This window comes from Eubalaena glacialis, chromosome 3 (genome assembly GCF_028564815.1).
Source record: "Eubalaena glacialis isolate mEubGla1 chromosome 3, mEubGla1.1.hap2.+ XY, whole genome shotgun sequence".
Taxonomy (NCBI): domain Eukaryota; kingdom Metazoa; phylum Chordata; class Mammalia; order Artiodactyla; family Balaenidae; genus Eubalaena; species Eubalaena glacialis.
In genome coordinates, this window is record NC_083718.1 from 194,715,692 (window position 1) to 194,729,175 (window position 13,484).

Consider the following 13,484-nt stretch of genomic DNA (forward strand, 5'->3'; position numbering starts at 1 on the left):
AGCTGACCTGAGCCTCCCCGCGGGCAGTAGGTGGCTGTGGCTGGGAGGCTTGGATGCCTCGAGCAGGCTCCCTTTGGTCCAGCCTCACTGGGGGAGCTGGGACACACAGGACCCACGGGCTGGTGCCGGAGCCTGGCGCGGCTGCCGTGTCCACATGGCCCAGGCCAGCAGGACACAGGTGCCCAGCCTGGGAGAGGAGGGGTCTTTCTGGCAGCGCCTTGGCCGGCTGTTGGCCGCAGGTCACGTGGAGGGTCCCAGCAGGAATGGCGCAGAGTGGGCTTCTGCAGCATGACCTCCTCGAGACCTGGGCTTACCAGCGGGACACTCGACCCCCCACAGTGAGTTCAGGAGTCACCGGGGCCGGCCGCTGCTGTCCTGGGAGGTGACCACCTCCACCTGAGCCAGGAGGGAGGGGCTGGGTGTCCTCGGGCAGACGCTCCTCACGTCGTCCCACCCAGCTTGTCTCTGGGGCGGCTCTGCCTGTAGCTGCCAACTGTGGATGTGGCTTGGGGCCGGGGTCTCCTTCCCCGTTGTTCCTGCTGGACGTCTGCCAGTGGGGGAGGGTCTGGAGGGTCTCCTGTGCTGCCCCCCAGGGTAGTGAGCCGTGCCACCTTCCTCAAGGCTGGGCTGCAGGCAGCAGGTCCTTGAGGGCCAGCCACAGCTCTGACGGCCCGTAGCCCCGGGCTGCACCAGCGGAGGGGTGGCTGGCCATGGGGGTCCTGCCTGAGGCATCGAGCCTCCACCCGGGCCCCCACCGGAGCCTGTGGGTGCCGCCTGGCTACAGCCGTCTTGCTGCCTGCAGCCCAGAGGTGAGGAAGGGCCCCAGCTCCCCCTGGGGACCTGCCCACTGTCACTTGCTCTCCTCGGCTGGCTCGTCTGGCTGCGCACAGCCACTGGGGGGACAGGCCTGGGGACTGCAGAGCCCAAGGGGCCTGGCTGGGTGAGGGCAGCCCCTCAGTAAGGGTGGGCCCTGTGCCCCAAGAAGGGGAGGGGGCAGAAGGGCTCTGGGGCAGCCATGTGCCGCACCTTTCCTCCGAGGTCAACCAGTCTCCCCTGCTGGCCCCGCTCACCCCAGGTCACCTAGGCTGGGACAGGCTGGGAGCCCGGTGGGTCAGCTGTCCTGCTTCCAGACCCTGCCCTTCCTGGGAGCGGGGCCAGAGGGATCAGGGTCCGGGAGAGGTGGTGAGGAGAGGGGTCGTAGGAAGCGGCTGAGGGGCTGTGATGGAGTGCATCCCGCCTGCGGCTTCGGGGCCCCACCCTGAAGGGGCTGGAGTGGAGGCGCAGCCTCGCCCCTCGGGCAGTAGCAGTGTGGGTTCCGCCCCCATCCACGCCCCGGGCCGCCCGTGAGCCCTCCCCCTTGGAGTCCGCCAGCTCTGGGGAGGAGGGGAAGGTTTATTTGGCGGCAGCGCGGGCGGCAAGGGCACTCTGCTCACGAGGGAACCTGCGGGGACAGGGGCGCGTCCTCCCGCTTCCCTCGTTAGCCCGGCTCATCCTGCGCAGACATGCACCAGTGGTGGCCGGGCAGCCCTCGGGGCTGTGCCCCCGCGCCTGGGCTCTGAGTGCCTTCGGGCGCCTGGGCTCACATCACTGAGCCGCTGCCGGCTCCGGACCCGGCAGCCAACATGCGCTGGGTCTGGGCGGCCGCCGCGGCCCTCCTCTGGCAGCAGCTCACGCTCCTCGGGGGCGTGAGGGCCCGGCGGGAGCCCAAGAGGCCACGGAAGCCCGGCCAGCACCCCGCAGCCCCCAACGCCACCACGTCCAGCAGCGAGGGGCTACTGGGCTTCCCCAAGGTATGCAGGGTCTGGGCGCACGTGGGCGCCATCCTCCCACCTGCAGGCTCTGCCCGCTGGACTCTCCAGGCCTCCCCTCCCCGTCTGGGTGGGGTGGGGCTTTGGGCAGGAGCCACAGCAGTGTGGATCGGGCCGGCCTCGAGGACCCTCTCTGGGCCTGGGGAGGGGTGGGGGCGTGGAGGGGCTTCCCGGTGGGCTACATTGAACCCTTTGAAGCCCCAGGGACCATCATGCCCTGAGCAACCTGCTGCCATTCGGTGTGACTGCAAATTGGGGAGGTGCTTCGGGCAGCCAGTTAAGAGCCCCTGCTGCAACCCGGGTGCCCCAACTCCCGCCGCCGGTGAGGCCAAGGCTAGCCCTTGCCTGACCCGCTGCTGGGCAGCCAGCACCCCCTACGGCCTCTGGCATGGGACGTGCTCCAGGCCTGGGAGGCCCCCGGCCCAGCCTGCCCCCGGCCCTCTGAGAGGAGCTTCTTGTACCTGCCTCAGCCCTAGGGTTCCACCCTCTCGGGCTGGGGCTCCCCGAGGGGATCTTATAGCTGACCCCAGCAGCGCAGGCCTGGTGGCCGCTGGAGTGAAGCGGCAGTTGCTGGGCCAGGCCCCCTGCCAGCCCTCGAGCCTTTGATCCTGGCCTCCCGCCTCCCGAGGGCGTCTCCGTGGCGGCCGTCCCGGCTGCTCTCGGCCCACGCGGCCCCATTGGAGCCGGAGGCGCCGTTTTCCAGCTGGGTAGGCTGAGGAGAGTGAGTCCTCCTCGGGCCCTGCTGCCAGGGGAGTGGGCTGCCAGCAGGCTCTGGGGCAGGCACGCAAGCTCTTGAGCCAGGCTCCTGGGGGAGGGGTCCTTGGGGACAGTTCCTGCCCTGCCTGGCCCACCCTGCCCGGCCTGCCCCTCCAGAGCCAGGGCAGGGCAGTCTGGGGGCAGATAAGGGGGTGTCCCTGGCCATGCCACCCCTGCCACAAGACGGCCCTCCCCAGGCGTCAGGAGCCCTGCTCTTCCTGCTGGGGCTGGGCTCCTCCCCCACCTGCCCCCCCGGGTCCTCCAACATGGCTCGGGTCTGTGGCGGCCAGAGGAACAGGCGGACAGCAGAAGTGAGGACCCGGAACGTTCGGAAGTTCCTGGCTCCTCTCCCTTCCCTGGCGGGCCCCTCCCAGCTCCCCAGGGTAAAGGCCTGCCCTGGGAGCCTGGGCCTTCGTCGTGTTTGGTGCCGGGGGCTGACCGCTGGACCGGACCTTGGCCAGGACCCCTCTTCTTGCCTGCCTGGACGGCTCTCCGGGAGTAGCCAGGGCTCCACTGGCCTCGTGGCAGTGGCTCTCTCCTGCCAGACCAGAGTCTGCTGCGTTCCTGGCCACTTCAGGGACCTCTGTGTGAGGCTGGCACACAGACCCGGACGCAGAGAGGGACCAAGCCCCCGGCACACGCCCCTCTCCTGGCACGCTGTCTCGTTCTCTGACCTTGGGGCTGGGTGTGCCCCTGCCTCTCCCGCTGCCCTGCTGCAGAAACTGGGCGTAGGAGGGGGGCTTGCAGGGTCTGATCCTGGGCTGCCAGCTGGCACACCCGATGCCCAGCACAGAGCGGGACCTTGCCCACTGCCCCCAGCCTCACACGGCTCTGGAGAACTCACTCCTGCCCACCACTGCCTGCCTCAGCCGGGGCTGGGCCCCTGTCAGGACACGTGGGGCCCGGCCGCGTGTGCACACGGGTGTGCCCATCTGCTTGGGAGCAGGGAGCAGGAGGAGGGGGCCACGGTTGCGGCAACACAGCAGCAGACCCGAGGCTCCTGGACGTCGGGCCCTGGCCTGAGTCCCAGGGGTGGCCTGTGGTGCCCCGTTGCCGTCTTCCTTGTGTCTGCCCAGGGTCCCACAGTTCCCTGTTCTCCCCCAGGGGCAGTGGGGCAGGGCCCAGCAGGGCCTGGTGGTCAGCACTCTAGCCCTGTCCTCTGACCCTTCAGCTGCCTGAGGCCTCAGGGCCTGAATTCACAGATGCCCACATGACATGGCTGAACTTTGTCCGGCGCCCCGATGACGGGGCCTCAAAGAAACGGTGCCGAGGCCAGGACAAGAAGTCGGTGAGCCCCGGGGTCTAAGCCCAGGATGGGGATGGCTGTGGGTCCCACCACGATCCTCATTGTCTCCTGCTTCTCCCCAGCGAGGCCTCTCTGGCCCCCCAGGGCCTCCCGGCCCCCCCGGCCCCCCAGGACCCCCTGGTGCGGAAGTCACCCAGGAAGCTGTGCTTCGGGAGTTTCAGGGGATGCTGAAGGGTAGGCCCCCCTCCGCCCACTCTTCTCGCGAGGCTCAGGAGGTCACCCTGGGGGTACCCCAAGCTGAGCCGAGCCGCCCCTCCACCCCGTCCCCGCAGAGGCTACCGAGCGTCGGTCCTCGGCGCTGCTGGGCCCCCTGCTGCCCGAGGGGACGGAGAGGTGGCTGGTGTCCGAGGCCTTCCACTGTCGGCTGAAGGGCCCGGTGCTGGTGGAGAAGAGGACGCTGGTGGAGCTGCAGGGCTTCCAGGCCGTGAGCGGGCGTGGGGGGGCGCGGCCCGGGGGCATCCACTGCGGGCGCTTAGGCCCCAGCAGTGCCAGCTGGAGGGCAGCACGCTGGGCGGGCCCCACAGGCGAGCAGGCCCACAGCTACCGCCGGGCGACCCCGGACCCACACACGCCCCGCCGAGGCTCGGGGTGGGGTCCGAGGTGGCCAGGGGCAAGCACACCCTCCCCTGTGGAGGTTCTTGGGGCCCCGATCTGTGCCCAGAGGCCTGGGTGGGTGCAGACGCACGGGTCACCCCTCTGTCCTGCCCACCTGGGGCCTCTTTGGGTTGCGGGCTGTTGGTCTCAGGTGCCTCCCCTAGGCTGGGTGTGGGAGGTGAGGGTCCAGACCCCGTAGCCTGCGTCCCCCTGCTGTCCCTTCAGCCCGCTGCCCAGGGCGCCTTCCTACGGGGGTCTGGCCTGAGCCTGGCCTCCGGTCGGTTCACGGCCCCGGTGACAGCCATCTTCCAATTCTTCGCCAGCCTGCACGTGGGTGAGCGGGGCCAGGCAAGGGTGCATGTGGGGGGGGTGGGGGCTGGCCTTCCGGGTGGCCCCCGACGTTACAGGCCCCAGGCCCGGGTCCCATTGCAGAGGCGCCTCCTGCTCCCACCCTGACTCCCCTGGGGGCTGGACGGGTCCTCACGCCCACCCTCCCCAACCTGCAGTGTGCCCCGAAGCCCCCCAGCCCCCCAGCCCCTGCCCCCCCTGCTCCGTCCTCCCTGAAGGCGCTGCAGACCTGGCCTGTCTCCGCAGACCCCAGGGAGCTGCAGGGCAGGGCCCGGCTGCGGGCCCGGGACACAGTGCGTGTGCTGGTCTGCATCGAGTCCCTGTGCCATCGCCACACGTGAGTGGGCCCTCCTGGGGGTCGTGGGGGCGTCCTGAGGGGCACGGGGGCCATCTTGCCCACGGAGGGGGGCTGCCCTGAACACAGAGGACCGCGGTGAGCACCAGGGCGGGAGCATGCGAGTCTCTGGGCGCCAGCGGCGGCGGCGGCGGTGGCGGCGGCGGCGGCGGCGGCGGCGGGGGGGGGCCCACCCCATGGCCACTGTGCCCTCACCCCTGCGGCCCCGCGTCCAGGTCCCTGGAGGCCATCTCCGGCCTGGAGAGCGGCGGCAGGGTCTTCACGGTGCACGTGCAGGGGCTGCTGCAGCTGCAGGTGAGGCCGGGGGCCGGTGGGGCAGCGGGGGGCGGGGGGCAGTCCTGGGCCTCCAGGCTTCGGCCCGGGCACTGCATGGGCTGGGTGCTGCCTGGCCGGCAGCCGGGCCCTGTGGGTGGTGACGTCCACGGTGGGTGTCTGCAGGCGGGACAGTACACCTCCGTCTTCGTGGACAACGGCTCCGGTGCGGCCCTCACCGTCCAGAGCGGCTCCAGCTTCTCCGGCCTGCTCCTGGGCACGTGAGGGGCCGACGGGCCGCGGGGGAGATGCCGCCACCCTCACCCTGCTGCCCTCTGGTGAACCTGGGGTCACAGCAATAAAGAGCCCCCAGCCCTTCCTGTCGCCTGGTCGCTGCGGCGTTGTAGGGGCAGGGGTGGGGGAGGGTGGGGCCAGAAGCAGCCGTGGAGCGGCCTCAGGACACCCATGGGTGCGGGCGCAGGCTTGGCCCTGGAGGTGGAGCTTCCGGCCGAGCACCCTGGCAGCCGGGGCGTGTCCCCCACGGCCCCTGTGCCTGCCGGGGGCCACGTTTACCTTGAGGACAAGGACAGGTGTCTGTTCAGGCCACCGCTTGGCCCTGCCCATGGCCTGGGACCGCCCCTCCGCCCGCCCAGGGCCGGTCCAGCCTCAGGGCAGCAGCCCGTGGGCACTCACAGGGCCTGGGAGGCCTCGAGGCTGGTGAGTGGCACAGTGCGTGTCGGGGAGCAGAGGGCGAGGCGGGGCGCCCCATGGGGCTGGTGGGGAGCAGACAGGTGTGCTGGCCACCAGCCTCACACCCTCCAGACGCGGACGGTGTTCCCGCGGCCCGGGCGTCCTCATTCCCCCAGGGACCTTACTTCTCGCCACTTTTTCCTTGGCGGCTGCCCCCCCCGCCCCCCGGCGACAGGGTCAGAGCGGCCTGGACAGGCGTCTGAGGCCCTGCCTGTGGGTCCTGTGGATTCGGCCCCTGCCCGCACCACTCAAACTCAGATGGAAGAATGTAAAGTGGTCGTGGACGTCTGGGTCTCTGCAGAGCCGCCGAGATACCATCGCTGGTTGGCACCTGGGCCCTGCGTGGCGGCCGCACCTGGCCCCTCCGCCCATGACCGGGGCTTGGGGGTGGGGGATCAGCTCCGCCGCAGGGGGGCCCGGAGACCCGTCTCCAAGGCTGAGCAGGGAAGGGCAGGGGCTCGGGCGTCCGTCTGCCAGCTCGGGTTGGCGTGGGGAGTGGGGCGGGTTATCAGCCGCTCCCCCAGACCCTCCCTGCAGCCCGCTGGGTAATGAGGCAGGAAAGCTCTGGTGCCAGTCCATGCAGCGGCGGGCTTGGCCGCTGACCCGTCCCCACCTCTCTCCCTGGTCCCCCTGGGTGGCATCAGGGGCCCCGGGTCTGGGGGCGGTTCTAGGCTTCATGGCGCCGCCGGTCTGGTCTGAGAGGGATGTTCCCGCCGCCTGCAAGGGGGAGGCGTGAGTGGTGCGCTGGGGTCTCTGTTGGGAGGTCGGGGGAGGCTGCAGGCCGCCCCGCCCCCCACCCACCCCATCACCAAGGTCCTGTGTGGGCCGTGGAGCCCAGGCCTCCTGGGACTGCTGTATGGAGCCCAGCTTGGCCGCAGGCACCAGTCTGTGTTCCCACCCGTGTACAGGGCTCACTGAGGCTGTGAGTGGTGGGACCAGACCACCCCCACCCCCGGGGCTCTCCTGACTGTCCTTCAACACCGGCCGGTCCCCCCACCCAGCCCAGCCCGGGAGGGGGCAGGTCTCACCTCCTCACCCAGACCTGCCGAGGGGCTGTGATGACAGAGGTCGGGGCCAGGCCCTGCTGGGGCGACAGACGGGAGACAGGAGATGAGGAGAAGAGAGACGGAGAGGACGGACAAGCCGGCCGCCCGGGGCTTCTGCGGGCAGGTGGCCAGGGCCGGAGGGCCCGCGCCCGGCGCCCGACTCCGCCGCCTCCCGGTCTGTCTCTTCTTCCTCCCGGTCTCTGCCCCTAATGGGAGGTCATTAACCACTTAGCTCTAATTCCCTTGGAATGTGCTGTCTCCAGCTGGGCCCCAGCGCTGCGAGAGCAGAAGCAAAGAAGTGGGGGGCTGGGGTGGGCGGCAGTGGCTGCTATAGGCGGGCCCAGGGGCATGAGCTGGGGTGGCCCTCAAAGACGCAGGCTGTCCTCCCAGCGCGGACAAGGGGCCAGTGCGGGGTGAAGCCCCCAAAGGCCCCGCCCTGGACCCAGCGGCATCATTTTCTCTCAGCCCTGTCATCTCCTGGAGCCGGACCCAAACTGGGGTGTTCGCTAGGCTCCCTGGGCCCCGGGCCCTTACAGTCACACGCAGGCAGCCGGAGCAGGGGCTCCTGGGTTGGGTTGTAGGCGCTCTTGCCCCTCAGGCTCACGGGGGCTTCCGGGTTGCGGGCCTGGGGACGGGGCTCGTCTCCCTGTCCTGGACTCTGGCTCTGGAGCCGGGCTTTGGGGCGGCCGGCGCAGCGCTGGGCGGCCTCAGCTTGAGCCCGGACCCCGAGGCCTGCTCTGAAGCGGCGGTAGGTGCTGGGCTGACCCCGTCGGCCCTTCTAGGCTCACTTCCCAGAACCTGTGGCTGACCCTTCCGCCTGCAGCTGGGCCTGGGGACTTGCTGTGCTGGAGGGAGGACGCTTCCTCCCGGGAGCACTCCAGCCCTGGCTTCCCAAGCCCTGGTCCCCGGCCGCAGCCGGGCTGCTCCTGACTGCCCCTCCCGGCCCTGAGGCTGAGGCAGCCCTGGGGTGCTGGGGGCGGGTGTGTCCAAGTTGGGCCAGAGCCAGGTCAGCACCCTCAGCCTGCTGTCCAGTTTCCGTGCAGACAAGAATGTGGGTCTCTGGATCAGGGCAGTGCGAAGTTCTCTCAGGTCCGGGAGCAGCTGCCGGCCCCCCTCCCTCCCCGCAGCTCCACCCCGCAGGAGCTGGCAGGGGCAGGGGTGGCCCCTGGTTCCCTCTGAGGGCTGTGGATGGGACAGGGTAGGGGTGAGGCCAGCAGGACAGGCTGCCCACCTGGCCTGGGCTGGGGCTCCGGGGAGGGTGAGGCCCTCAGGGTGCGGCCAGGACACGCCGGCCCTCTGCAGCGTTTTGTGGCCGTCTGTGGCCAGTGCCCAGCTTTGGGTGTGACTTCGTCCCCTCAGGTTGGGCCTGGGCTGGCCGCAGGGATCTGCTCCAAGGGCCACTTGGGCTGCCTCTCCCCACCGGGGCCCCTGTCCTTAGCCAGCCCAGACCTTCTGACTCCTGTGACCTGGGCCAAGGACCCAAAACGGCCCGAGGGTGTGTGGGTGTGGGGAGCGCAGTGGGCCCGTTGGGACCTGGGTGGACGTGTCCTCTGTGTGGCTGTGCACCTCTCCCTGGGTCTGCGTGTACCTGGGCCCGCCGTGCTGACCCCGCGTGTCCCGGTGGTGGCTGCGGTGGTGACTCTGGGAGCTCCGCCCTGACCTGTGGTCCAAGTGGAGCCCCCCGTGGTCCCTGGTGTCTGGGTGACACGTGTGGGGGTCTCTGTGTGTCCTCTCTCTCCGCCCTGCGGCCTGCCTAGGCTTTCTTGGCAGAGCTGAATCACCAGGACCCTCGGGAGCGAATACAGAGCAGGTATCCAGGCCCGGTGGCTGGAGACCCTGGCTGGCCAGTCCCTGAGCTCAGGAACAGCCACGGTCAGGGTCCTTGGCACTGGGGAGACCCGCTGGCATTGGTCCAGCTGGGGAGGCTGTCGTGCTGGACAGTCGGGCTGGTGGCCGCACAGCCATGGACGCCGGGTGGGGAAGGGCCACTGCCCAGGGCCTGGAGCTGGACTCACCGGGACGGCCGGGGACTCTGGGTGATGGGGGAGGGGAGAGGGGCTCCCGGCCCCTGTCCTGGGGCAGAAGCTCCTTGCGGGCAGCAGGGAGCCTTATCTCATCCGAGGCCTCCAGCCTGCACTCAGCGCTCTGACCTGGGACCTGGCTGCACCCGGGGGGCCCTCGCTCGCTGACTGGGCTCGGCCAGCGTGCCCTCTGGGCTCCGTGTTCAGGCCACTCCAAGCCCTGCATGACCTCAGGGCCCTGACGCAGGTCATCGAGTTGCTGGGTCTCCGGCCCGGGGTGCCTGAGCTCACTCAGGAGCTGACGCCTCCAGCAGCCTGGGGCCTCCCCTGGCCCAGCCCTGGAGCTGGGTGGACACAGGCTGGGGAGCCCGCCTAGGTATTGGCAACTCCCACACCTGTGCCTGTGCGTGCCAGCATCGGCGCGCCTGCCCCTCGGTGCGTCTGCCGGCGTGTCTTGTGGTGCATGCGGGCAGGCCTGGCGGGGGCTGGGGCGTGGGGACCAAGGGCCCTCGTTCGGGAGGATTTGGGTGCAGCCCTGCTGTGGGGCAGTGACTCACGGGCTCCTCTGGTGCAATGACATTGGTGTTGCAGCAGCTGGCGTCACACGCACACCTGGGGCAGTGGGGCAGTGGCCAGGCCAGGAGATGGCCACCTGTGCCCGCAGCCCCTCTGGGCGGCTGGTGGGACCCGGGCGTGTGAGAACAGGACTGAACAGGAAGGGGCGTCACGGGCAGAGCTCCGCCTCTGAAGCGAAGTGTCTCCAGAAGCAGCCCCTGCTGCTGCCCCGCGGCCCTGCCGCCCGCACCAGGCCCCGCAGCGGGATCGGCCTGGCCTTCACTGTGGAGGCTGCCCGCTCTCGCCTCTGGGGCCAGAGGCGCAGGCTGGGGTCCGTCTGGGAACACAGTCAGAGGGCCGGACACGGTGACCCGGCGCTGCTGGCCGGGCTCGAGCCTGGCTCTGGCCATCCGCCCGGCACTCTGTGCGGGACCGGGCGGGCAGCTGTAGCCGGGGGTGCCGGGCCCCCTCGTGGGCTGGGCTGCCGAGACCCTCAGACGCCACCAGAGGGAGGGGCCGGGGCTGGGGTTTCTTCTTCTCGGGTCACCGGGCCGGGTCAGGCCCTGGGTTAGTGGAAAGTGGGAGCTGGACGAGGGCCCTCCCTGGGCGCCTGTCCCGCCGGCAGGGCCGTGGAAGTTCGGCGTTTAGAGGACAGAGTCAACCACTGTCCGGTCCCCACGGCCACCCTGGCTCCTGGCTCCTCCCCAGCCCTGAGCGTCACCCAGCACCGTGGCCAGCTGAGCCCTGCCCGGTGGACCCTGCTGGCCGGCCAGCAGGCATGACCCGGGGCCAGCGGCAATGGGGCACCAGCTGTGAGCCCAGGGCATCGTGTGGTGGGAGGGTCCCTGATGTCCTGCCGAGTGGCCAGGTCAGAGACTGCCCCCTGCTAACACCCCTGTCCCCACTGACCAGGCCTCCTAAGGTCCAGGGTCCAGCTGCCCACCTGGCCACCAGAGCCCCCTTCCCAGGGCGGGGGGTGTGCTCTCGGGTAGCTGCCATCTCTAGGCTCCAGTGGAGACCCCTCTGTAGAGACCCGTGACCCTACCACCTCCTGGGTCCCCCCAGGCCCCCGCTTCCATCTCCTGGGCAGACCTCATCAGTCGGGTGGCGTTGGCTGGACCCGGGGTGCCTGCCGGTGCTTGGGCCGGGGGCGGACCTCTGCCCGGTCTTCTGACCCGGCCGACTGAGGCTGACGTCCAGAGTGGGGTCTGGCCCTGCCCCAGCGCCACGGGAACTGCTCACCTTTCCTGATGTCACTCGTTCCTCGCGTCCTGTTCCGGGGCTCCAGGAGCCGGGAGGGGTATCAGTGGAGACTCGGCCGTTGGCCACTGGCCTCCGCTGTGACTCCCACCAGACCCGGGCCCCGGGCAGAGCCGGTGCTGCAGCCACGGGCTGCGGGATGTCCACAAGGTCACAATGAGGGTCTTGCTGGTCACTGTGGCCCGAGCAGAGGACTGAGGCTGGCCGTCTTCCACTCCCCTCCTGCTCTCTTCTCATCACCCATCCAGGCCCCACGGCAAGGGAGGCTCAGGGTCCTTGGGGAGGAAGGGTGGGGTGGGTTCCTGGGACCCCCAGCCGAGGAGGGACCCTGGGGACGCGTGGGGCGGCCGGTTGCTGTTTGCTCTGGGAGATCCCTGAAGTGGTCAGCGCCGTCGGAGGGGGTCGCCTGGCCGCAGTGTGGCCGTGGTGGGCAGTGATGCCTCTGTGTGAGGCCGTGAGGTCTGAAGGGGGGCTGCTGGGGAGGGGTGGGGAGCCAGTAGCACCATCCACAGATGGGGTGGGGTCGGAGGAGGGGGTTGGGGGCCAGTGGGGGAGGGGGTGGGGGGAGAGGGAGGAGCTGGGGGGGGCAGAACCGAGGTGGGGGGCCTGGGGGGCCCAGGCTGGCCGTGGTGGGCGCCCACAGAGGCCAGGTGATGGGTGAGAGGTCTTCTTCCAGCTCCCAGGGCTGTGGGGACGGTGACCGCAGGGGAGACCCAGGCCTGGGGGCCTGGGCAGGTGGGCGGGGCGGCCTTTCACCACCTCCCTGGACTCATGGTGGCAGAGACTTGTCGGCTCAGCCCAGAGCGTGTTTATAAGGAGGAAAAACAGCCCACGCCCTTCGTCAAGCCCCTGGAACCAGAGCGCAAGCACCAAGGAACGACTGGATGTGACCTTGACCTTGGGGTTCTCTGAAGTTGCTCTGGAGGGGGGCCCCGCTGGGGGCCGGGCAGCTGGCCTGCTTTAGGCCGGTCTGCAGCAGCTGCTGTGGGCTCCGTGGGGCCCTGGATGGCAAGGGTCAGCGGTCTCACGATGTGGAGAGGGTGCCTGGGGCAGGGGGCCCGAGAAGAGGGCTGGCCGCCCCCGTGAGACCCTGCGGATACGGGGCTGAGACCCAGTCCACGGGGGCACGGGGGGCCCGATGGATGGAGGGAACGTGGGGCCAGGCAGATGAGGCACAGGCTGCCGGGATCCTGGCACGGCCGCTGAGGGCCCTGTGCCCCCAGATGGCAGGGTCTGTGCTGAGCCCTGGGAGGTGGCGGAGGCTGGGCTCAGCCAGTGGCTGAGGGCTCTGGGATGCCCCGGCAGGCACCCGCCCAGCGCCCAGAGTTGGGAGGACTGGGCAGGTGGCATCGGAGCTGTGCTTGTCCACAGGGAAATGGGGTCTCCCACAGTCTGGGGCCTGTGGCTGAAATCCAGGGCTCAGCAGACTCTGCGACTCTGGGTGGAACCCCTGCCGGCCTCCTCTGGGCCTCTGCTGGGGCCGGCCACTGGGGCACTTCTGGGCTGGCAGCTGCGTCGCTCCGGACTCTGCCCGTCGGCACAGGGCCTTCTCCTCCCTGGGTCTCTGCTTCCTCTTCCTACGAGGACACAGTCATACTACAGTAGGGCTGCACCTGCTGTCCTCACCTTAGTTACACCTGCAAAGACCCTACTTCCCAATCAGGCCACACTTGCATGTCCTGGGGGCTGGGACCTGACACGTCTTCTGGGGGACACAGCACAGCCTGTAGCCAGCCCCTGAGAACCTTGACCACAGCTAAATATGGGCCCCATCCAGGCAGGTGGGTGGACGGAGAAGGTCTGAGGGGATGGGGACACGTCCTAGGAGGACCCACACGCAGCAGCACTCCGTATCCTGAGGCTGCCACCAGGTAGGCCTGGGCAGCCGCCCAGGCCCATCCAGAGGACCCAGGGCTGGCTGAGCACGAGCCATGGCTTCCGGGCGCCCAGCAGCGCCAGCTCTGCCTCCCGGGAGGCGTCTTCCGAGCTGTTGGGCCCAGCAGGCGGCAGGCAAGGGGCTCCTGTTTCCCGGGTCAGTCTCACTCCTGGGGCAGCACAGACCCTGGGACAGCCAGGTACACAGGTGAAGGCTGGGGAAGGCGCGAGGCCAGGGGGAGCAGTTGGTGGGTGACCTGGACAGGCCTCCCCGAGGACGAGGAAGGGATGTTGGAGTGAGCGAGGGCTGGCGGAGGCTCAGGGCAGGAGTGAGCCTGGCGTGGAGGGCAGAGGAGACTGCAGCCAGGAGCCCGGGAGAGTAGCCTGAGTGTGGGGAGGTGACGGGGGGACAGGCAGCAGGGCCAAGCACAGCCCACGACGTGGTGGCTCAGGCTGTGGGGCAGCGGCTGTAGGTCCCCCGGTGCCCTGCTGGCTTCTATCTATCATCTATTTATTTTACTTTTCGGCTGTGCCGCATGGTTTGTGGGATCCTACTTC

At 69.9% G+C, this 13,484-nt stretch overlaps 1 protein-coding gene across 1 annotated transcript; it reads left to right on the forward strand.

Annotated features, from left to right (window-relative positions):
* Positions 1-1,427: 1,427 nt before the first annotated feature.
* Positions 1,428-5,783, forward strand: C1QTNF12 (C1q and TNF related 12). Its single transcript, XM_061187193.1, has 8 exons — positions 1,428-1,790; positions 3,736-3,852; positions 3,933-4,044; positions 4,143-4,294; positions 4,690-4,798; positions 5,059-5,149; positions 5,383-5,461; positions 5,606-5,783. Exons 1-8 carry the CDS (start codon positions 1,623-1,625, stop codon positions 5,702-5,704), a joined length of 927 nt encoding a protein of 308 aa, XP_061043176.1. The 5' UTR covers positions 1,428-1,622; the 3' UTR covers positions 5,705-5,783.
* Positions 5,784-13,484: the final 7,701 nt, after the last annotated feature.